The sequence below is a fragment of the Nycticebus coucang genome, chromosome 17, assembly GCF_027406575.1.
Source record: "Nycticebus coucang isolate mNycCou1 chromosome 17, mNycCou1.pri, whole genome shotgun sequence".
In the NCBI taxonomy this organism is placed as follows: domain Eukaryota; kingdom Metazoa; phylum Chordata; class Mammalia; order Primates; family Lorisidae; genus Nycticebus; species Nycticebus coucang.
In genome coordinates, this window is record NC_069796.1 from 11,953,277 (window position 1) to 11,978,166 (window position 24,890).

The 24,890-nt window shown below is 42.0% G+C and overlaps 1 protein-coding gene across 5 annotated transcripts in view; it reads right to left on the reverse strand.

Annotated features, from left to right (window-relative positions):
- The window catches only part of EPB41L4A (erythrocyte membrane protein band 4.1 like 4A), a 238,070-nt gene that overhangs the window by 79,325 nt on the left and 133,855 nt on the right, over window positions 1-24,890 (reverse strand). For all 5 annotated transcript variants that reach the window (XR_008375291.1, XM_053567384.1, XM_053567382.1 and 2 more), the window contains exons 10-12: window positions 18,742-18,833; window positions 17,397-17,474; window positions 12,062-12,183 (exon numbers count right to left, since the gene is read on the reverse strand). Coding sequence is in view for 4 of the 5 variants with exons in the window: in XM_053567384.1 (XP_053423359.1) it covers window positions 12,062-12,183; window positions 17,397-17,474; window positions 18,742-18,833 (292 nt within the window). In the remaining variant the exon portion in view is untranslated. The remainder of the gene's footprint in view (window positions 1-12,061; window positions 12,184-17,396; window positions 17,475-18,741; window positions 18,834-24,890) is intronic.

A 24,890-nucleotide genomic window follows, 5' to 3' on the forward strand; every position in this document is an offset into this window, starting at 1 on the left:
GCTATTTTTTTGTTGCCATTTGGCCGGGGCTGGGTTTGAACCCGCCACCCTCGGCATATGGGGCCGGCGCCCTACTCACTGAGCTACTGGCGCCGCCCGGCATCTACCATTTTTCATCAGAAGTTTAAATAGGACCAAAGGATTAATCTGCAGATAAATATTGACACTTTAAAAGGGAACTGTTTCATGACTCTCTTTAATGTAATAAATGTAATAAATACCACAGCAATTTGATACATCATCCATTTTTAAAATGTAGGAAATGCAGTCCCTTCAGAGAGGGACTTGAAGAGAGGGAACTAACATTTGCATTTCAATTCCACAACCCCTAGTAGGTTTTGTGCTTGAAAGTTTTCATCACCATATCATACTTTTGTGACAAAATAATTAAAATCTTTCATGACCATAAATTCTTTATTTTTTTTGGCAGTTTTTGGCTGAGGCCAGGTTTGAACCCGCCACCTCTGGTATATGGGGCTGGCACCCTACTCCTTGAGCCATAGGTAACGCCCATAAATTAAGTGCTAAAAATCTTCTAAACTAAGTCGTTACCGTTAGTAGCATGTTATTAGTATGCCATACTAACACTGAAAACTTATCAAACATAAAAAGTAAATTTTTATTGGAAAGCAACTCTGAATGAGGTAATTGGGGTAGTTTTTTACTTCTCTAACAATTACATATATCATATTCATTTGAGAGTATTATTTTTTGTTAGAATGAAATTGCTTAGCAACCATTCTACTCTTTTATTGTGATAGATTTTCAATGCTGAGAAACCTTGGTCACATAAGTATTCTGTTATGAAGACATCACCCATGTCCAAGGAACTTTATAGAGTTCCACGTCTAGTAATGATATATTATCCAAAACTGTTGTGAATGGCCTATCAGGTGACAGATCCACTGGGTCCCTTTAATTTTACTGCAAGCCAAAATGAGAAAATGGCTTAGAAAAGTATGTGTCACCTGATAATTAGAATCATTTACTTTCCCAAACTCAGCCCTGGAGGTTTAACTTTTAAGGACAAAGCCTAATATAATAGATTCCAGATGGAAGAAAGGGTTTTTTTTGTTTTTGTTTGTCTCTTTTGTAAAATGGGAGAATGTCCATTGCAAAAGGGCAGGCTGAAGAGAAGGACCAGCATGGCCAGGAAGCACCACAAGCAGACTCCTCTTAGGAAAGAGAGTCTGGAAACTGCTTCGGTCAAAACTGTCTACGGCCACATACACCCCTCGGAAAGCCTACATGTGTCACCCTCCCTACCTGACCGGGCTCAGGACAGAACACACCAAATTATGGCATGCTGGCAATTGAGAAAACAACAGAAAAAAGGCCATTCTTCCCTGACACCAGTCATCAGAATGTAGGAAGGTGACTCTCTGACCTCTTCCCTCCTTGCTCCCCTGAAGACCCTCATGTGACAAATGTCCTACCCTATGCAGAGGAAGAAGATATAAAATAGGGGTGCCAAGAAGAACCTAAAGAAATAACCCTTGCTGAGTTCCCGGATTTATTATCAGTAGATAACACCTTTTTGTACTCTAATCCCATTCTGCGTGACTATCCATAAAAACATACACACTTCCCCAATTTCTTCAGTCTTCAGTTCTGAAGGCTCCTGTGCTGTGTAAGTTTATCTTAAATTGGCATGCTTTTCTCTTATTAATCTGTCTTTTGTTATGGGGCCTCCACCAGGAATCTAGCAATGGGTGTGGAAAAGACACTACTGTTTCTCCCCTGAGCACCCCACCCAGGAGTTGCATGCCTTCGTTTGAAATCTACTGCCCTGATCGACCCAGCCTTTAAAACCTACTTCCTTCATGACAGCACCATGTAGTACCTTCAGCCAGGAGCAAAATCATCTTCTGGACACTCACAGCCCTTCAGAGGGCTCCACTGCTCAACACTTGGTAAGCATTAATTTAAGTAGTCATACAACCCTAGATTTGTTTCTTAGCTTTGCCAACTTAACCACTGCACATGGATCTTGCCATCTCAGACAAGTTCTTAAACTTCTCTGGGTCTCGGGTGGCGCCTGTGGCTCAAGGAGTAGGGTGCCAGTCCCATATGCCGGAGGTGGTGGGTTCAAACCCAGCCCCGGCCAAAAAAACTTCTTTGGGTCTCAGTTTTCCCATCAGTGAAATGGAGACGCCACCAACTATTTATATAGTGCCCAGGAGGATTAAATTAGACGATTTATAGAAAGCTCTCAGCACAGTGCCTGGCATGTAACAGCAAAATGACTAATCGTTGTATTATTTGTATAGGACTAAGTTTCAACAGATTAGCGACCAAGATTTATTTGATTATCTGTGCTCTGTGGAATAGAGTCTTACGACAAAGAGGTGGCCAATAAATTCTTGTTGAATGAGATAGAAAAGGAAAAATGGGGTGGCGCCTGTGGCTCAAGGAGTAGGGCGCCGGTCCCATATGCCGGAGGTGGCGGGTTCAAACCCAGCCCCAGCCAAAAACCAAAAAAAAAAAGAAAAGGCAAAATGTATCATCTGTGTTAACTCACCAAAGCTGTGATTTTAACTTAAATTCATTATAATAGGCCTTTAGCTTTGCCTGCTTTTCTAATTCTGGTAGCTATGCTTGGAATGCTAAACACACTTGAAAAAGGTAGAAGCATTAACTTTTCAGAGAAGATCTAACCACATCTTTTAGAGAAGATTAAGCCACGTCTCAATAAATCTGTTACACAATGAAAGTAAGCATCATTTTTAAGGCAGAAGGAAAAGGGTACCAACAAAGACAGTCTTGGGCAAACGTACCTTACGGCGTCATCTCCCTAAAGCTCCTTGAGATTACCCCTGCACTGCTTTTTCCCCTCTTTGCTAGGGAAGATGCCCAAAGAACTCGAACCTTTTCCTTAGGAAATGGCTTCAGGTAAAAGCAGGCTGACTCTCCGCTGTGAATGAGCGTAATGTGCTGTCTTCTCAAGAACATCTGCTGAAACAAGCTTGATCTGAAATAAGTAATTACACCCGGAGGAAAAACACAGGATGTGTATTTTCAAATCATTTTAGACCTTTCCCCTTTCTTATTTTCCATTTACTTTCTAAACGTATGTCTAGTATTCCAAAGACCCGGGTTCAGAACCTGACTCTGCTCTCACCATCCGTGTAACAGCGAACAAGTATTTAGTGTTTCTCAGCTTCAGTTTCCACACAGGGAAGCTGAGAATGCCGCCATGTTCCTGGGACAGATACTGAAAAGACTGGATCCAGTAACATCATCCACTGTCTTGGTGCAAGGAAAACAGCTCAAATTAGAATTTGTGGTAAAGACACAAGATCTCCAAGACTGGTATTCAAGGATACTAGGTCTCCCTTCTTCTGGAAGCTTCATGGCCCCTTTCTCACAGTAAACCAACTCCATTCTTTCTCTGCAAACCAGCTTCACTGTTCAGGGCTGTACCTAGTCGCTAGGCTGCAATAGGCTTGGCTGCCCTCAACTAAGTGACTCATCCACTGGGCCCCAATTCACCCTCTGTGGAGGAGGAACATAATTGGGCAGTTTCCCCAGAGGGCAAGGCCACAGCTACCAAGGATGGTACCCCCGCCCCTTCCGCACAGTGCAGTGTACCCAGTGCCAAGTGGGCACCTGCTCCTCAGTGAACATACTTCCTTCTATTTTACCTTACCTCGTCCCCTCACACCTACCGAAAGAGCCCATGGCTCCAGGAACCCCAAACATTTTTCATATTGATGTCAATAAATAAAGCAAGCAGAGCCCTTAAAAAAAAAAAAAAAAAAATCAACCACAGAGTTCTTGAAGTCTGAAGGAAATGCTGGCATAGAAACCCCACAGTGGATCCTGAATCTGACAGTAAAACAAAGGTGTGGGGCCCTCGGACACCACCTGCTCAGGAGCACCCATCCCCATGCAGTCTCCAACCCTCTGTGGAGGAGGAACATAATTGGGCTCACACTCCTGAGCCTGTGAAGACGGAGGGGAAGCAGGGAAATGTGCCTAACTGGTTAGTAAAATCAGGAGCTGCAACAGCAAAACAACTGTCAGGGTGAGCGACTCCCACTGCCAACTTCTCAAAGAACAAGCAGGTTCAAAAAAGGACTAGTTGGAGGTCGCAGTCACATAGAAGTCAGAGTCACACAGATAAAGGTGTCCAAGACTCTTCTAAAATGGAGTGTTTGTAATTTTTACCCAACAAGACAGCACTAATGTTTAACAATGAGTTAACCAAAGAGGTAAAATCTCATTCATCTGGTTGATTTGCACTAAAAGAATACTTTTAAAACTGTACATGTATGAAAGCCAAGGTTCTTACAATTTGATTCCAATAAGCCAATGAGAGTTTTATTTGAACTTTAAGCTGTTATAAAAAATTAGCTAACAGGTTTTCCAAATACAAACATTACTATATATCCCCAATACAAAAATATATTTTGGAATCTGAAAAGATGTTTTTCACAAGTTTGTAAGTCTTCCGAATGGTAAAAACCATACTTTAAAAAAAAAAAAAAAACTTTCTAAAATTTCTTTGGTCTATTTTCATGTTTGGACCTTTCAACTCTGTGACAGGTAAGAGAGCCAACAAGAAAATTTTAGGAAGAAGAGAGATCTTTAAAGTTTATGTACCTAATTCCTTTATTTTGTGGATAATGGAATAAACTCTCAGAATGTTGAGTGACGAGTTACAGGCTACAGCCAAGTTAAGGAATTCAAGTCTTCTCAAATCAAGTACAACTAATTCATACGTAATAAAATTTTTATTCCCCCACCACCATACTAAGTGCCTTCCTAATGCAAAGGCTTAAATAATCCGTTGAGAGGCAACCACGTCTCCCTCAGAGCAGAGGTTCTTACAGTCAGCGTGAAGAGAAAGTGAGGTCACAGAGCTGGACCATATCTTAGGAGATTATCTAAGTCTGACTTGTCACCTTGAGAAGGGAGAGCCATAATCGCATTCTCTCCAAAACTAAGTTAACTCTTTGTTATATTTTCCAGAAATCATCTCCAAAGCCATGTTCTCGTTCCTTTGTGTGAAAATTTATACTCATTTCTTCCTTTTCCTGTTCTCAGCTGACCCGAAAGGGATGAGCAAACAAAACCCTCATCCCCACGTGAGGCCCCGTGTGTGAGAGCTACGGTAATGAGACTGTCTTTTCTCTCTGTCTTCACCGTCACTTTCCCCAAACTTTCCTCAGTGCTTAGTGGTTCCCAGCCAGATGCCCTCTGAGGTCCACGACCTGCTACACTTGCAAAACACGTCACCTCTCTAGGCCTCAGTTTCCTGACCTTCAGCACAAAGTAACTGTCCTCTCCTGCAGCTGATCCAAGGACTGAGTCCCACCATGGTCCTCCTCACGAAACAAAGCATGCTCTGACTCGGAAACCTGTTCACAATCTTCTACCTTTAACCTCGGATTAAAATGTCCAGATATGACAGCGTCTTATGCCTCTCTCCTTGAAGATGTAGGGTGTATTTGTCACCACATGGAAGAAATTGCTAACGTTTGAATTTTGTACAAAAATGTATTATTCCATTACTTTTTCTATAAATCCCACTGCACTCTTCTTAGTACAACATCAGTGTCCTTAGATGAGCTTTTCAAAAATCTCTCTGCTGGAAATATGCATGAGCATTTGTGCACTTAATACATTTGTGACAATCATCTGCAGGGTTTTTTTAAAGCACATGGTAAAAATTCGAATGAAAATGCATTGTCACTCCTAATCCCCACTCTCTCAGAAACCCTTCCCAAATTCCACTGCTGTCACTAGTTTCCAGCACTTCCTGCCTATAACTCCACCTGTAAACGCATACTCCCCCAACCGACTTCCGTCTTTCTGCACCACAGACATGAGTTACCTACTACCGAGGGCCCTGCTCCCCCACCCCTGTTCTTTACACTATATTCTGCAGCTCATTCCCGATAAGCACACACTTATTTGTCACATTCATTTTCAGTCTTTCCCTTCCATACTGTGGGCTCTAACTGAACGAGTGTCCAAACCTCAGCTCTGTGGCCCTGGACAGGTCCCGACCTCCACCTCTTGACCTAAACATTGAGTCAGCATCCTCTAAAGATACCATACGAAGCGTGTCCAGCACAGGGCTGGGCACCCCATGATGTGTGGTGATCGTTAGTTACTGACACACTCTTGCTTGGTGGGGCAGGGCCCCTCACAGCCAATACTGTGGGACTGTGGAATCCAACAACACAAGTTCAAACCCTAACAGACACACGGGATTTCACGCAGGGTATGTGGGGGGATGGTGGGCATATGTTATTTTATTAGGCCCTTCTCCTACTAACGGATGCTTAGGGAGTGTCCAGCCTCTGTGATGACAACACAGCAAAAGGTCTATTCATGGTGCAGAAGTAAAGTGGCTAATATGATAACTTTTTGGACCAACTCAGAGGTTGGGGACTTGCTTGAGAAAGCCCCGATCCTGAGCCCCGGCCTCTGTGGGCTGCCCATTCAACAACTCTGCTTCTCTCCAAGCCCCGTCGGCTCTACCATCTGTCTCTTTTCTGCTTCTAGTGTCTGCTGGGCACACAAAGTTCACTCAGGTGAGACGGCATGATTAAGCACGTGACCTCTAAAACTCCCAGGCAGTGCCATCACTAGTATGAATACACCACAAGAACTTTGTTGTTTCTGACTCACAGTCACAAAAAATGCCCAGGTGACTGGAGAGCATGAACACCAGGGTGGGAGGAGAGCAGGGTGGGGATGCAGGTGCTGGAATGAACATGAGGGGACTGCGTTGGTGAGAAGCGTCTACAGCAGTCGGAATCACACTAACGGAAGGTAGAAAGATGGTCCATTACTTTCTAATGGGGAGGGGAAGGAGAATTACTGTTTAGTGGGTGTAGTTTTAGTGTTACAAGACAAAAATGTCCTAGAAATTTGTTGCACAACAACATGAATATATGAAGCTGGACAAATAAGTTTGTGAACTCATTCTAGAAAAAGTGCTACGTGCCTCGTTACTGAATATCACTACAGTCACCGGACAGCCCCAGGGAGTACTTCAAGGTGACCACAGTGATGTTTAGCGATGAGGTGTGCAGCACCTTTTCTAGGATGAGTTTGTGAACTTAACTGTCTGACCTCATATTTAACAGTACTGAGCTTACACTTAGAATGGTTAAGAATGTAAACTTGATGTCGTGGGTTTTTTAACCGTAGTTTTAAGAAAGGTTTTAGAGTAAAGGCTACCCTGGAAAGCAGCAGGACACAACAGGGAAAACGCCCCCAGCGCTGTGCTCCTGTCTCTGCCTCCCGACAGCCACCCTGAGCACTAAGATCTCTCAGGCCAGGAGGGCAGCAGAGACCGGCTCAGCGAGAGCTCAGACTCCCTGACTCCAGGGTATCCAAGCCCCATCTCCATACCCATCACTTTCAAAAGCCCACAGCACCTCAATATAATATTATCCTCTGTATATGCAATTGATACTGTTATGGCCACTACAATTCAAACAATGACAGTGGTTCATGGTGCATAGAAAGGCTTCCTTTCGGTTTGGGAGAAAAAAACTAATGTGTGCAAGCCCCTACAAGTAGTGGACAGGAGGATGCTCTGTCCCTTTCAGATAGCATCCCCATGAAACAACTCCTAGGCAGGGGGTAATATCCCCACCTGACAGATGAAGAAATCAGGGCTGCAACTGGTTAACTGGCTTTATACTCCTCCATGTTTAGTACACGAAGTTAAACAAGGATTTACCAGATCCCACTTACTACAGAGCACTGCCTCAGGCCCTTGGTCCCACACTGTGCGCTCTCTACCCCCACAGCCTGCCTTTCCTCTTCCTGAACAAAAAAGATTCGACTGCCACAAGCCAAGCTGACATATGCTAACTCGAATCCGATACAATAAGCCAATCAGAGAGGGGCTCGGTTACATGGTTATTCCCTTCTTTCTTGACATTACTGTTTTTCAGCAGCCCAGAGCTATGCTGTATCAAGTGAAATGATTCCTCCTGGCATCAGAGCATTTCTGCCTCCCCTGCTTTGGCTGTACCCACCTCAGGGCACCCACAGATGCTGTCGGCCCCTCTCGGGTGAATCGCTGGCTTTGGAACCTACCGTCTAGTGAGTGCTCATGCCTGGAGAAACAAGGTGTTGAGATCAAACCTGCTGACGCTCGCCGGGAATGCTGGAGAAGCCCATGGGAAGCCCCAGGGCAGGGGGCGTCATCTGTCCCCAGTGGATCTGCCATGCACATCACCTGCCAGTCGAGGTCCAGAAGGGGCCGTCCTCAGGCCAAATCTGCCCCCTGGGAACATTTAACTTAACACAGAGACTTTTCAAAATGAAATTACTCACCAATATTTTAAATTCTAGAAAGCATATAGGAAGATCTAGCTTGCACGCTTCTCTGGAAGCAGTGGAAGATTGTCCACACTAGACCCGCCCTGCTCTCCAGAGACAACCAGCCTGGCCAAGCAGCAGCTGTCTGCACGCCCGGCACAGCACTCCTCAGAAATCACATGCCGGGCACGACCCTCCTCAGAAATCACCCACCGGGCACGACCCTGCTCAGAAATCACTTTCATGCCTTTTTAGGTGATGTATTTGTGGACCCTTCAACAGAGCTGGAATGGGAATGCCAAGATATCATCCCATCTTGCTTTTCAATAGTCCAAAGACTATGCTACCACTACTTCCGCGTCCAACAGGACATCTTCAAGAACTTGAAATGCTGCAGCAGAGAATCATAGCCTTGTTTATCCACCACAGGTAGTGGTGGATAAATTACTTTTCTTAGAGCTAATTATGGTCATACAAATATTCTGTTTTTGTTGTCTATTTATTGCAGAAACTCTTTTCTGACAAGAGCCCACCAAGAGTAAGTTGCCAAGACCTTGCCAGAGAGGGGGTTGCACCCACATGCACCTTTTCCTCCTGCCTGGCTCCCCCGGCTCTACCCAAGCCCCACTCCTGCGAGGTGCAGGTGCGCAGGAATGATCTGGCTGCCCGCCCTGGGGCTGACCGCTGTGAGGGGTGCAGGCTGCCGGGCGCGGGGCTCTCCACTATGGAATGTACTTCCTCAGACAGGTGCCAAGGCCTAAAGTTGGTGGATTGCAAACACAATGGCTTTTTAGCTGCCAATGTATTTATTAGTCCTAACTGAGAGGTGAATAAAAGGCTTTTTAAACTGGCAGAGAACAGAGATGCAGCTTAAGAGGAATAGTCCATTAGTCTGAGGAACTTAGGAAAGAAAAGAGCTTCTTTTAAACCAAAATGTCACATACTACAAAAGAATGGCCCAAACTAACAAAGAGCAACAATCTCATTTCTATAGCAACTTGTTTTTTATTGTATATTCATGTTAAATGAGAAGTGAGCGTTTGTGATAATTCCAAAAACTGCAGTCCTAAAATTTTATTTTACAGAGAATACCAACAAGATTCAGACTATGAAGATTAACAGCTGGCCTTATTAGAGGGTTTTTTAAAAATCTATCTTCTATTTAAACTATAAGTACATTTTTGGTGAATAGACGATGGAAGAACAGGGCGGGCCTGGTGGTACAGTCTCCCTAGGCAGGCTGGACCCCGAGGCCCAAGAGGTCCCCATAGCCTCATCACAGAGCCCACCCACCTCACACAGGCCCTAGCCCTGCTTCCTGCTGAACTATACCCCCACCCCACCCCCCATCAAGGCTGGAGGGCTAGGACCAGAAGCATGCAGACAGAGAACACAGCAGTGACAGGTGTAGGTGGAAACCACAGGGCCCTCTTCCAATATCCTGCTCTGAGGTGAAGCCTACCACAGCCTTAGGAGTTCACAATGGCTCAGAAAGGCTTTCCACCAGCCAGTTCAGTTGGGACTGAAAGCAGAGGATATCTGAATTAGAGGAAGAACAATATGTAACATTTTTAAAAGGAAATAAATTTAATCTCTCCCCTACAACAACCTTCATATATGCAAGACAGCAACCGTAACACTGGAGCACTGGCAGGTGCTAAAGGGTCCTCCTACCCAGGACAATCACACGGCCAATGCAAGGGTCATCTCTGGGTCCCAGGGTACCTCACAATGTTTGTGGAGCCCAAGATTGAAAAGTAAGGCTAAAAGCATTCAAAATCAAAGCCAAACGTGCTCTCTGCAGTTTTAGATTTTAAACCAGCATTGTTTAATTCTCTTTATAGAATGAAAATGATGGCTATGCACCATTGTTTAAAATATACAATAAATAGTCATGAATGCTTAAAGATACTATGTGTCCCTAAAAAGACATTTAGTTATATTTATGGTTTTCAAATTTTGAACCATCTTACATATTCAAGAATTGAAGATCGGTTGACTAAATTATGTCACATCTATTTATACAGCAGAAAATCATACAGACATTAAAATGGTGCTAAGTAAGAACATTTAAAGACATAAGAAGTGCACAGAACATACCCATGATACATAATTAAATTTAAAAAGGAAAGATATATAAATGACTAAAAGGCTATATAATACAACACTAATACTAGCAAACTGGAATTGAATATTTTTTGTTGTTTATGCAACACATTCCAAACCTATACATTTTCTAACTTTTGTAGAGCAACCATGTATTTTTACAGTAATAAAAGCATAACACATGTCACATTTTTTAAGGACCCACCAGATGCTAGGAGGTTGTCCTCGAGTGAAGCCTGGGCTGGGCATTCGCCATCTGGCCCGTCCATACCCTCAGCCCCTCCTGAAAGAGTGTCTTTTTTTTTAAACAGTCTCACTCTGTCACCTGGGCTAGAGGGCAACTGGCATTATCATAGTTCACTGCAACCACAAACTCTGGGAGCTTGAGCAATCCTCCTACCTCAGCCCCCTGAGTAGCTGAGACTACCAGCACCCACCACCATGCCCAGCTAGTTTTTTCTACTGTTTGTAGAGATGGGGTCTGACTGTTAATCAGGTTGGTCTCAAACTCCTGGCCTTAAGCAATTTTCCTGCCTCAGCCTCCCAAAGTGCTAGCATTTCAGGCGTGAACCACTGCACCTGGTGCGGCTATGTTTGTGTTTAACAGCAATGCTGTGGAGGGCTCTTCCCCCCTCCTCTATGGCACAGCAGAGAACTGAGAGGCTGGCCTCAGAAATGGGCTGGGAAGGACATGACCACTCAGTCCAGATTTGTTTTGTGAAAGCTGCATTTGTCTGTATCTGCAGAAGCCAAGAGAAAGACAAATACAAAAAACCTTGTCCCTAAACTAACCAGCTTCCACAGAGAGCAAAAAGGAAAAAAGTGTTGAGAGGCAGATTATTTGCAGGTATTTTCATAAAAACAAAGAAACATTCCAAACAAAAAATAATAACCCAAATGTGCATCAACAATTTGGTACATTGCCAAATACCAGAATACCCAGTGAGAAAAACAAATGCACTTCAGTATGCACTATACATAATGTCAACAGGAAAACCCAGACACAAAAGCACACATGCCAGGATTCATTCACAAAGTGTTAAAAACGGGCAAAATTAATTTGGTCAAGGAATGCTCCATAAGTAGTAAAATTATAGTGAAAAAAATTATTATCACAAAGGCAGACTGTAGTTTCTTCTGACTGGGGGGATGAAATGGTAAGAATGTGATCACTGGCAGAACCTTGAGTGACGTCTGGGGGTGCCGGCTACACTGAGCCTCCCGTGCGAGTGTAGGGGTGTATGCGTGTGTCTGCCCATATGTGTATCCTCTGCACTTCCTATATGGTATTTCATAATTAAAGGCCAACAATAACCAAAAACCAAGTGGTTTCTGTACGAATTATGTCAATAGTGCTTTTTAAAGACTTTCATTAAGCATTCGTTTCAGATACACCGAACTAAGAAACTACTCCATTGAGACATTATTTCAAATAAAACCCCTTCAAAAAGAAAGTCCAGTCATTAAGCAGGTCATGGTAATTCAATCTGACTACTTGTCTACTTAATTACTGACTGCTTGAACGTTTCCTAGGTCAAATTAAAATTTCTAGTATTAACAATAAAGACTGCATGGCTACAGTCACCACCTGAGCACGCCTTACACCACCACCCTAAGAGAAAACCACAAGGCCAATGGATGGGTTGGGGGCGCCGTGACTCACCAGCTGGCTGTGTTTGCGCTACTCTCTTAGGGTAAGTCTTGCTTCGACTTCTTGCCACATTCTGATCAGGTCGGGGAAGCTGAATAGAAAGATCTCGGCTCATTTGCAAAGCTGTTCTGCCACTGGAAAAAGGAACATTTTGATTAGCCAAAAGGTAAAACCACACAGCCACAAAATTAAACATCTCATTCAGAACATCTGCAGAGTACAAAAAGAAGAAAAACAGACTAGTGTACCAAGAGTGTATGGGGTTCTCCATTGATTCTTAATGAAATATTAAAGTACTAGTGTATTCTAGCAGGGGATTTACATGAGACAGAAGACCTTTTATAAGAAGAAACAGGAAGAGTTCATTAAAGGAGAAGTTAGATTTAGATGTAAATAGAATGATGTCTAAAATCAAGGTCATTGGTAGTCTTTGGGCTCTATAGCTAAATGATAAAAAGAGATTATGTTGGGCTAAACATACAAGGGCAATGATTTCACATGACTGTCTCTGTGGCTTACAGGGCAAGGTGCACAGCAGCCCCCACCCCCACCCCCAGGACTCCTCAGGTGACCTCATTCTGAACCCTGCCATGGCAGTCAGCTGTCTACCATGCCCACCTCCCCTGCGCCAGACTATAAACAGGAAGACTGAAGACTAGCCTAGAACCCACACCAAGTTCTACTCTCCAAAGATTCCAGGAGGATTCAAGAGGGCAAGCTTCCCCTGCATCAGGGCTTATCAGAAAATTTCCCAAGGAATCGTGTAATTTTATTTGCTGGACTTCATTGAACATTCGTCTTACTAAAAAATTTACTCCACAATTGCTGAATTTGAGCCAGTGCCTTCAAGCAGGAAAATACCTTTTCTATATGTCTAGTTTGATCACCACAAGCAGAGCTTTCTAGGGAAGGGAAAACAGCCTTTTAATGGCCCCAAATGCTATTCTCATTTACAGAATATCAGTGAATGTCTCCCCAAAAGAAATTAAATGATTTATAAAGTAAGGTCCATCTTTTACATGCTTCTGTGAAAACGTCTATTTCCTTGTCGCAGAACATGGTTGACAAGCATAAAGATTCACAGTATAAGCTACGTGTGTCTGGTCTCCGCTGTGACAGGACGGAGCTTCATTTCCATGGTCACCCACTTCCCAGCCTCAAAGTGAGGAAGAGGGAAAAGACCAAGGCTATAGATTCCCAGGTTCAAATCCCAGCTTTGCCCCTTACTGAGTAAAGGTCCTAGTTCAATTACTTTACTTTCTGGGGGCTCCAATTTCTCATCCACAGAAATAGGGGTGTGATACCCCCTTTTCTGGGTCACTGTGTAGAGTAAAGCAGCGTACAGGATAACACCTGACCCTCGGGAGGACCTCCTGCCACTGCAGTCTCACTTCCATGCTTCATGACATTTGAAACCCCACAGCAGCTCCTAAGCCTTAAAGTCCTATAAAGGAGGACATCTGGGTTCCCAGGGGGATTCTAGGGTCTCTTTGTCATTTCTGGTATATAAATTCTATACCCGGGGTGTCAAACCTTTTTTTTCTTCCTGCCACGCTTTGGAAGAATAAGAGTTGTCTTGGGCCACACGTTAAATGCACCAACACTAACAAACACTGATGAGAATAAGAAAATGCCTGGGCATACGTGTCACAATGTCCACCACCACCTATACGCAAAACAGTCCTAGAATAATCTGCATTTGGCCCATGGGCCACAGGTTGAACACCCTGTTACAATTCACTCATTAGTTAAAAACCAGGGGTTCCCCGCAAACATAACAGGTAGAGACAAAGTTAATTTTTAAGGGGTTCAGAGAAGAACATATCGATCTATAACATTCAATCAAAGATTACATATCTCTTTCAAATAAGTGGTCCCTGACAATAAAACCGTAACAAAAGAACTATAATGTCAGACTCCGCTCAGCCTGTGCTCACAAACCTAATTTTGAATCTTGATTGTCCTTCTTAAGTAATCATTTCAAAAGGTGTAGGAATTTCTTTGGCACCTTGCAAGAATTTGATATTTGACATTACTCTATCCTTTATTGATTATCTTTGGTGTCAACTTCAAGACCCTAAAATGCAGGAGAGAGTAAAGACTAGAACTCTGTCTTCCTCTGTCATTACAAGCACATGCACAAAAATAAAAACACTCACACCCCACGTAAACAAACGCACACTTTATACCCCATGCTCTAAAAGCCTGCAGGGGGGACAGAGGGGGCTGTGTGTGTATAGCCCTGCTTCCATTCCAGAATGTCTCAAGACAGGGGCAGGCATATGACGCCGACTAAAGGCTAATTGTTTGCCCTCTCTTGATAATAAACACTGTGTGTGTTAATGACCACCCGGTAATCAGAGACCCGTCCCTGCCTAAGCTCTGGGCAGTAGGATGAATTGTCTTTCGTCCAAGGGTGGTGTAATTTTAGTACTTCCTACATGCAGACACATAGAATTAGGAGTCATTAAGACTTAGTAGGCAGTTAACATCAGCCAAGAAATTAGAGCAGACTTATTGGAGCCTCCAATTCTGCAAAGGTTACCTTTAATTACTTTCTTGGAAGAAATATTTAATATGCAAAATCCAATAGCTTTCTAATAACAATCCCCAGTAGCCACAATATTTGCATTTCAATAAATTTGAGAAGTCAGGTATGGTTAAATTTGTGGAAGCCAACTATAGCCTATGCTAAACAGAATAATTACAATTGTAATAGCATGAATGTTAAGATAGATGCCTTTTCACTGGCACCATTTCAGTGACAAGGACCTAGATTTATTCATCCTCTCTGTAACTTGGCAATGTTTTAATGCCACAAATAGAAGAACAGCTCAAACACTATCACCTGTTTTTCTCAATATAAAACTAAATAATTTTTCCTTAAATTCCTCATAATTATAATTGTAATCTATGGGAGAATAATTGTAATCGTAATCTATGGGAGAACCCTAAAAATCCCAAGGTAAATATTTAGCTAACAATGGATACCTTCCCACAAATAACAACAATGTCTATAACTACTAAGTTTTCAGTCATCAAATGAGTGAACATCCAAGTGAATAATATGTAAGAATGAATGCATCGAATATTTGATATTAATCTATCCTTTCTGGATTATCTTTGATCTCAAATTTAAGGCCCAAAAATTGGGTTATAAAAGAGAAGAATAAAAATCTGGCATACAGCACTACCACTTGACTATATTTTCACATCTCCTAAGGAAGTATTTCATCAGTATGTCTCCAGTGGAACTCACGGTAGATTGTTCCAGCCCTAGGTGGCAATTCTACACCCTGCCTGAGCTCTACAAGGCCTGGGACCCACCTCACTGCCTGAACAACACCATAGCCCTGGGAAGGCACAAGCGTTTAGGCCTAATTCTTTGTATCTCTGGGCATCTAATAACATGCCTCACTCATCACCAGGCTTTCCACTGAACAGAATAAAGTGAAACAAATCAAATGATTTTTCCAAATATAAGAACCACTCCCATTTAAAAAAATTTTTTTTAATTTCAAAATATCAATTCTGATATGGGGACAATAAAAAAAATTTTTCAAAATAAAGAGGGACTTTACCTTACAACTGCAATCAGTGTAACCTAATTCTTTATACCAGGTGTCCTCAAACTTTTTAAACAGGGGGCCAATTCACTGTCCCTCAGACCGCTGGAGGGCCGGACTATAGTTTAAAAGAAAAAACTATGAACAAATTCCTATGCACACTGCACATATCTTATTTTGAAGTAAAAAAACAAAACAGGTACAAACACAATCACATTGCCTCATGTGGTCCGTGGGCCGCTGTTTGAGGACCCCTGCTTTATACCCTCAATGAATACCAAACAATTAAAAAATAAAAAATATAAATTTCAAAACATACTAAGGGGCACAAATGTTTGTGGTATGTGGGTGCCCTACATGCTGCTGAAGTCGGGGCATTCAGTGTTCACTGTACCCAGCTGGAAAGTTTTTATCCCTCCCCTCCCCTCTTGGTTTCCAATGTCCTACATCTCTCTTCATGCCCACATACACCTGCCATTTAGCTCCTACTTATTAGTGAGAACATGTGGTTGTTTTTCCACTCCTGAGAAACTTCATTTTGAGTAATGGTCTCCAGGTCCATATAAGTCGCCATAAAAGACAGCACTTCCATTTTTAGTGATGGTATTAAAAAATGACCCAAGCACTGACCTAGCAGCATGATGATCAGGCTTTTTCTGACACGGCCTAACAGTGTCCCTACTGGTTAAAACTGTCAACTCTGGGGTTAGACTGCCAGGGTACAGATCCCACTTCACTGCTCCCCCGCTGGGTAACTTTGAGAAGTGATTTATCCTCGCTGAGACTCAGTTTCCTCAAATTTTAACAGGCATATTACAGAAAGACTATGATAAATAAAGCAATACATGGAAAATATTTAGCACAATACATGACTTAGTAACTGCTCAATAAAGTTGTATTACTACATGTAACTGCACAAAAGCATGTTGCAGAAAAATATGGTTCCATGGACAGTGTAAAATATACATTGTGTCAAAATAGGGGATCAACTGAATGTCCTAAAGACACAGTTGCTATTCAGATTTTCCACACTGTTTCATATTCACAGAACCTAATTAGAAATATGTGATAATTATATCAAAATGAATTTCTAAAGATAATAAGCTCCACCACATTCTTTTTTTTTTTTTTTTTTTTATTGTTGGGGATTCATTGAGGGTACAATAAGCCAGGTTACACGGATTGCAATTGTTAGGTAAAGTCCCTCTTGCAATCATGTCTTGCCCCCATAAAGTGTGACATGCACCAAGGCCCCACCCCCTCCCTCCTTCCCAATTTCTGCTTCCCCCCCCATAACCATAATTGTCATTAATTGTCCTCATATCAAAATTGAGTACATAGGATTCATGCTTCTCCATTCTTGTGATGCTTTACTAAGAATAATGTCTTCCACTTCCATCCAGGTGAATACGAAGGATGTAAAGTCTCCATTTTTTTTAATGGCTGAATAGTATTCCATGGTATACATATACCACAGCTTGTTAATCCATTCCTGGGTTGGTGGGCATTTAGGCTGTTTCCACATTTTGGCGATTGTAAATTGAGCTGCAATAAACAGCTCCACCACATTCTAAAAGCCCACAACTTAATATAGCTAATGCGGATGTCATACATAAATAAATCTGGAAAATCATTTGTCAAGAAAGTTTTAATAAACTGTTATAATTACAAAAATCATTGGCACTGTCAGAAAAAAAATTAAATCACAAATTATGTATGCGTATATGTGGACAAAGGAATTATTTATACTCACACATTCAGAGAAAAAAAATGCCAATTACCTGTACCGGTGCTTATAACTTATGGATCCAAACTTGCTGAGCTTTCTTGACAATGAATTTGATTCATTTTCTGGCATTCTAATTAATTTTGAAGAAAAGAGAAAATAAAGGCTCAAAATACTGCAACAGTGTTTAATGGAGCTAGCCCAAATATTTTATTTATTCCACTGGAAATAATTTATGCTAATGTTTGAAACATAACCAGACCCTAGGACTTCATATGTATTCAGTATCAAATACTCATACTTTTGAAGACTGTTGTATAGCTCGTTGCCCTTGGGAGCTATAGTGGGCAATCATCTTACTTCTCTGCTTAAGTTATTTTGGGAATTTTGTCACTATGTTGATGTACACCTGTCCAGCTTTTCATGACAGTTCATCATATCAGATGTGGTAACTCACTCTTATTTATGCCTCACACTCCAGTACTTATCACAGGATACTTTAAACAGATGCCATCACGGGGAGCTCCTCAGCACAGCCCCACTGAACTGGAGGCAGCACCAGACTTTCTGGGCCAATCCTTCCTCTAATACCCACAATACAAACTATATCAAGGACCTGGTCATTTCAAAGGAATAATTCTCCAATTCAGGCTTTTCAGGGAAATTGCTCCATGCAAAAATCAAATAGGAATAAGGGGATGAATTCAATCGTATATGAATTTTTGAAAACAGTCAAGCTTAATCTATTGTCTGCTAAAATTTTCATCTTTACAACATAAGGATATGAAACAAAAAGATGTCCCCACAGTGCAGGGGTCAATTTATCTATCTTCGTCTGACTTCACCACCCAGGAGCACTGTGCATCAGAGTTACCACGTCTCCTATGATGGATTGTCATGAAAACCTGAACGGAGTCAATCAACATAGTAACAAAATTCCCAAGACAATGTCCCACATGTGTATGTGTGTTTACCCTCATACCACCCAGAGAATTAGAAGCTGAAAAGAGCTAATAAAACACTTCTAAATTTCTATTTTTAGAAAGAACAGATTTGTTATAAAAATAAACTCCATTTTTGGGCGGCGCCTGTGGCTCAGTGAGTAGGGCGCCAGCCCCATATGCCGAGGGTGGCGGGTTCAAACCCAGCCCCGGCCAAACTGCAACCAAAAAAAAATAGCCGGGCGTTGTGGCGGGCGCCTGTAGTCCCAGCTGCTCGGGAGGCTGAGGCAAGAGAATCGCGTAAGCCCAAGAGTTAAGAGGTTGCTGTGAGCCGTGTGATGCCACGGCACTCTACCCGAGGGCGGTACAGTGAGACTCTGTCTCTACAAAAAAAAAAAAAAAAAAAAAAAGAAAAAATAAACTCCATTTTCAATGAATGAAACTTTCGCATTAGCATACCTAAAAAATGTATGGTGTTCCACACTGCACTTCCAGAGGTGTTTGCAAGCAGCCTTACTTCGAGCTTCGAAGAAGAATGAGGTTTCATTGCACTAAGGAAGAGAGAAAGAGAGGAAGGGAGAGAAAGAGGATGGGAATTACTGACCACAGTAATTGTTGTTGCTGTTGTTGTTGCAGTGGGGCCGGGGCTGGGTTTGAACCTGCCACCCTTGGTATATGGGGCCAGCGCCCTGCTCACTGAGCCACAGGGGCTGCTCTGACCACAACTCTTACCAGGTGACAGACCTCTCTTTAAGGTAACAAAAATGCAAAGAAGCAGAGAGATTATTGTTAACACATTCGACAAAGAATAGGTAATCATTTTTGGAGGGCTGCATTAAAATCACATTACACCAATGAAAATTACGTAACAGAAATTCCACTGAAGTCTTAGCACAATCGCCTTTCCCCACTGCCTATATCTGCACTGCCATGACTATGGATAACTTGGGGAAGGGGTCGGAAATACTATGAAATCTTCCCTCCCAAAGACCACTGACAAATAAAACACAGTCCACGAGGAAATCAACTCCCAATAAAAAGGAAATGCCCACAAATCCAGCCTTGAACTGATACGTCGCACTCACACCAACGTATAAAGAATTTCAGAGGGAGCCGCAGGAAGGAACAGTTGCCACAACAGTGTAATCTGGGAAAATATGATAACATCTCTGATTCTTAGTTTCTCTATTGCACATCAAGTTATGGGGTGAGTTAAATGATACAACAGATGTAAAATGTCACATAAGCATACAATAAATTTTTATTATTTTAATCTAGTAGGTACTTGACTCTCTATATTTAAGATGTGAGAGACAAAGTCATATTAAAGGTACAATCAGCCCTCTGTATTCATGAGGTCTGCATCTGTAAATTCAACCAATCTCAAACAGAAAATATTCAGAAACAAAAACTGAAAAAACAAAAAAAAAGAATTTTAAAAATATAATATCACCACTACTTACATGGCATCTACATTATATTAGGTACTAAAGTCAACCTAGAGATAATTCTAACTTATACAGGAAGATGTACACAGGTCATCTGCAAATATTGCACCATTTTAACTGAGAGACTTGAGCATCCTTGGATTTTGGTATCCTCAGGGGTAGGAGAGTACGGGGTCCTGGAACCCATGCCCCGTGGATACTGAGAAATAACTGTACAGGCCTCAGAAATGTGGCAGGCTAGGCTCTAGGGCTGCACAGTAAAGCAAACATCACAATAAAGTGAGTCATAAACGTTTTGGGATCTCAGCACATCTAAGAGTTATGTATACACAGTCCAGCAGTCCACTGGGTGGTAACAGTGTTAGATCCAAAAACCTATCCACGTAACAAAATTAAGAATACTTTATTGCTGGGCGGCGCCTGTGGCTCAGTCGGTAAGGCGCCGGCCCCATATACTGAGGGTGGCGGGTTCAAACCCGGCCCCGGCCGAACTGCAACCAAAAAATAGCCGGGCGTTGTGGCGGGCGCCTGTCATCCCAGCTACTCGGGAGGCTGAGGCAAGAGAATCACTTAAGCCTAGGAGTTGGAGGTTGCTGTGAGCTGTGTGAGGCCACGGCACTCTACCGAGGGCCATAAAGTGAGACTCTGTCTCTACAAAAAAAAAAAAAAAAAGAATACTTTATTGCTAAAATAAAATGGTAACCATCATCTCAGCCTTCAGCAAGTTGGCTTTTTTTTTTATTGATGGGGGGGTAGCCTCATCCTGATACCTGCTGATTGATTAGGGCTGGAAGTTGCTGAAGGCTGGGCAGCTGTAGTAATTTCTTCAAGTAAGGTAACAATTAAGTTTGCCACATCCATTGACTCTTTCATTCATGAAAGATTTCTCTGTAGCATGGAAAGCTATTTAATGTCCTTTTCCTTATAGTAAAACTTCTTTTAAAATTGGAGTCACGAGGAGCCAGGGACAAGATGGCTGAATGAAGCCAGCTTTCCACAGAGGCTCCCGTCCGAAAGGAGAGTTAATGGACAGAAATTTGGCAAGTAACCTGGTGGATCAGAGCTGCACCAATAGAGAAGGTTGAAGAATGCACATCAACCCCGCTGAGGTGAGCTGCGACCACAAGGATACAAACAAAAGGTACAAAATCCATCACCAAGTGAACGGGAGTCCCCTCCCCCATGAGAACGGCTCAGAGTGCCCCACAAACAAACGAGCAGAGTTCAAAGGTCCTCCCAATACACTCCACAGGAGAGCCCCTCCAAAAACTGGACCGACCTCCCTGCAAGGGTGCCACGGCATTCTCCCGCCAGGCATAAAACTGTATATATTCTCTATCTGCAATTCTGAGCTCCCAGCACCCCCCTCCACTCTCACTCTGAGGTCTGGAGGCCGGTCCCCCAGGAGTCCAGATTCTTGGGTGATTTCTCGAGGAGTGTGGACAGGGCCTAGACTACAGCTAGTCAGTGCTGATTCTGAGGCACGGGAGTGAGGAGAGGAAGGTCGGCTAACAGGGAACCAGAATGGCGGTGCCCCAAGGCACAGAGCAGCAGCCATTTTTTGGCAACAATAGGGCTCACTCCCAGATATTCCGAAGCCACACCCCCGTCCCCCTGGGCAACCAGAGGAGGCCAGGCATCTTCTCAGGTGGCAACCACCGCGGGACAGATCTGGGACGGAAACGCAGGCCCCGTGAGTAAAGGGTTTCCCTGAGGTGGAACCGGCCTGGGTGGAGCACGGAGACTAGAAAACGCACACGCAGCCCACAGAACATACTCCAAAATCGATCACATCTTAGGTCACAAGTCTAACCTCAGTAAATTTAAAGGAATAGAAATTATTCCTTGCATCTTCTCAGACCACCATGGAATAAAAGTTGAGCTCAGTAACAACAGGAATCTGCATATTCATACAAAAACACGGAAGTCAAATAACCTTATGCTGAATGATAGCGGGGTCTGAGATGAGATCAAGAAGGAAATTGCCAAATTTTTGGAACAAAACGACAATGAAGACACGAATTATTAGAACCTCTGGGACACTGCAAAGGCAGTTCTAAGAGGGAAATCTATAGCACTGCCTTCCTCAAGAGAATAGAAAGAGAGGAAGTTAACAACTTAATGGGACATCTCAAGCAACTGGAAAAGGAAGAACATTCCAACCACAAACCCAGTAGAAGAAAAGAAATAACCAAAATAAGAGCAGAATTAAATGAAATTGAAAACAAAAGAATTATACAACAAATCAATAAATCAAAAAGTTGGTTTTTTGAAAAGATTAATAAAACAGATAAACCTTTGGCTAACCTAACCAGGAAAAAAAGAGTAAAATCTCTAATTTCATCAATCAGAAACGACAAAGACAAAATAACAACAGACTCCTCAGAAATTCAAAAAATCCTTAATGAATATTATAAGAAACTTATGAAAATCTGAAGGAAATTATACTTGGAAGCAGAATTGGCCAAGAATTGGCCAGAATCAAGTGGAAATGTTGAACAGGCCTATATCAAGTTCTGAAATAGCATCAACCATGCAAAATCTCCCTAAAAAGAAAAGCCCAGGACCAGATGGCTTCATGTCAGAATTCTATCAAACCTTTTAAAAGGAACTAATACCTATATCACTCAACCTGTTCCAAAATATAGAAAAAGAAGACTACCAAACACATTCTATGAAGCAAACATCACCCTGATCCCCAAACCACGAAAAGACCCAACAAGAAAAGAAAATTATAGACTAATATCACTAATGAATATAGATGCAAAAATATTCAACAAGATCCTAACAAACAGAATCCAGCAACACATCAAACAAATTATACATCATGACCAAGTCGGTTTTATCCAGGGTCTCAAGGCTGGTTCAATATCCATAAATCTATAAGTATAATTCAGCACATAAACAAATTAAAAAACAAAGACCATAAGATTCTCTCAATTGATGCAGAAAAGCTTTTGATAATATCCAGCATCCCTTCATGATCAGAACACTTAAGAAAATTGGTATAGGGAGGCACCTGTGGCTCAAGGAGTAGGGCACCAGTCCCATATGCCGGAGGTGGCGGGTTCAAACCCAGCCCTGGCCAAAAACCACAAAAAAAAAAAAAAAAAAAAAAAGAAAGAAAATTGGTATAGAAGGGACATTTCTTAAACTGATAGAGGCCATCTACAGCAAACCCACAACCAATATTGTATTCAATGGAGTTAAATTGAAATCATTTCCACTCAGATCAAGAACCAGACAAGGTTGCCCATTGTCTCCACTGCTCTTTAACATTGTAATGGAAGTTTTAGCCATCGCAATTAGGGAAGAAAAGGCAATCAAGGGTATCCACATAGGATCAGAAGAGAGCAAATTTTCACTCTTTGCAAATGATATGATCCTCTATCTGGAAAACACCAGGGATTCTACTACAAAACTCTCAAAAGTGATCAAGGAATACAGCAGCGTCTCAAAATCAACAACATTCATAAATCAGTAGCCTTTATATATACCAACACTAGTCAAGCTGAAAAAACAGTTAAGGACTCTATTCCATTCAAAGTAGTGCCAAAGAAGATGAAATATTTGGGAGTTTATCTAACAAAGGACGTGAAAAGATCTCTATGATGAGAACTATGAAACTCTAAGAAAAGCAATAGCTGAAAATGTTAACAAATGGAAAAACATACCATGCTCATGGCTGGGAAGAATCAACATTGTTAAAATGTCCATACTACCCAAAGCAATATACAATTTTAATCAATCCCTATTAAAGCTCCATTGTTGTATTTTAAAGATCTTGAAAAAATAATACTTTGTTTTATATGGAATCAGAAAAAAAACCTCGAATACCCAAAACATTGCTCAGAAATAAAAATAAAGCAGGAGGAATCATGCTACCAGACCTGAGACTGTACCATAAATCGATAGTGATCAAAACAGCATGGTACTGGTACTACTACCAGAGAAGTAGATGTCTGGAACAGAATAGAGAACCAAGAGATGAATCCAGCTACTTACCATTATTTGATCTTTGACAAGCCAATTAAAAACATTCAGTGGGGAAAAGATTCCCTATTTAACAAATGGTGCTGGGTGAACTGGCTGGCAACCTGTAGAAGACTGAAACTGGACCCACACCTTTCACCATTAACTAAGATAGACTCTCACTGGATTAAAGATTTAAACTTAAGACATGAAACTATAAAAATACTAGAAGAGAGTGCAGGGAAAACCCTTGAAGAAATCGGTCTGGGTGATATTTTATGAGGAGGACCCCCCCGGGCAATTGAAGCAGCTTAAAAAATACACTACTGGGACCTGATCAAACTAAAAAACCTTCTGTACAGCCAAGAACACAGTAAGTAAAGCAAGCAGACATCCCTCAGAATGGGAGAAGGTATTTGCAGGTTATGTCTCCGACAAAGGTTTAATAACCAGAATCCACAGAGAACTCAAACATATAAGCAAGAAAAGAACAAGTGATCCCATCGCAGTCTGGCCAAGGGACTTGAAGAGAAACTTCTCTGAAGAAGACAGGCGCACAGCCTACAGACATATGAAAATATGCTCATCATCTTTAATCATCAGAGAAATGCAAATCAAAACTACTTTGAAATATCATCCAACTCCAATAAGATTAGCCCATATCACAAAATCCCAAGACCAGAGATGTTGGCGTGGATGTGGAGAAAAGGGAACACTTCTACACTGCTGGTGGGAATGCAAATTAATACAGTCCTTTTGGAAAGATGTTTGGAGAACACTTAGAGATCTCAAAATAGATCTGCCATTTAATCCTATAATTCCTCTACTAGGTATATACCCAGAAGACCAAAAATCACATCATAACAAAGATATTTGTACCAGAATGTTTATTGCAGCCTAATTCATAATTGCTAACTCATGGAAAAAGCCCAAGTGCCCATCAATCCTCGAATGGATTAATAAATTGTGATATATGTACTCCATGGAATATTATGCAGCCTTAAATAAAGATGGAGACTTTACCTCTTACATGTTTACATGGATGGAGCTGAAACATGTTCTTCTTAGTAAAGTATCTCAAGAATGGAAGAAAAGGTATCCAATGTACTCAGCCCTACTATGAAACTAATGTATGGCTTTCACATGAAAGCTATAACCCAGTTATAACCTAAGAATAGGGGGAAGGGG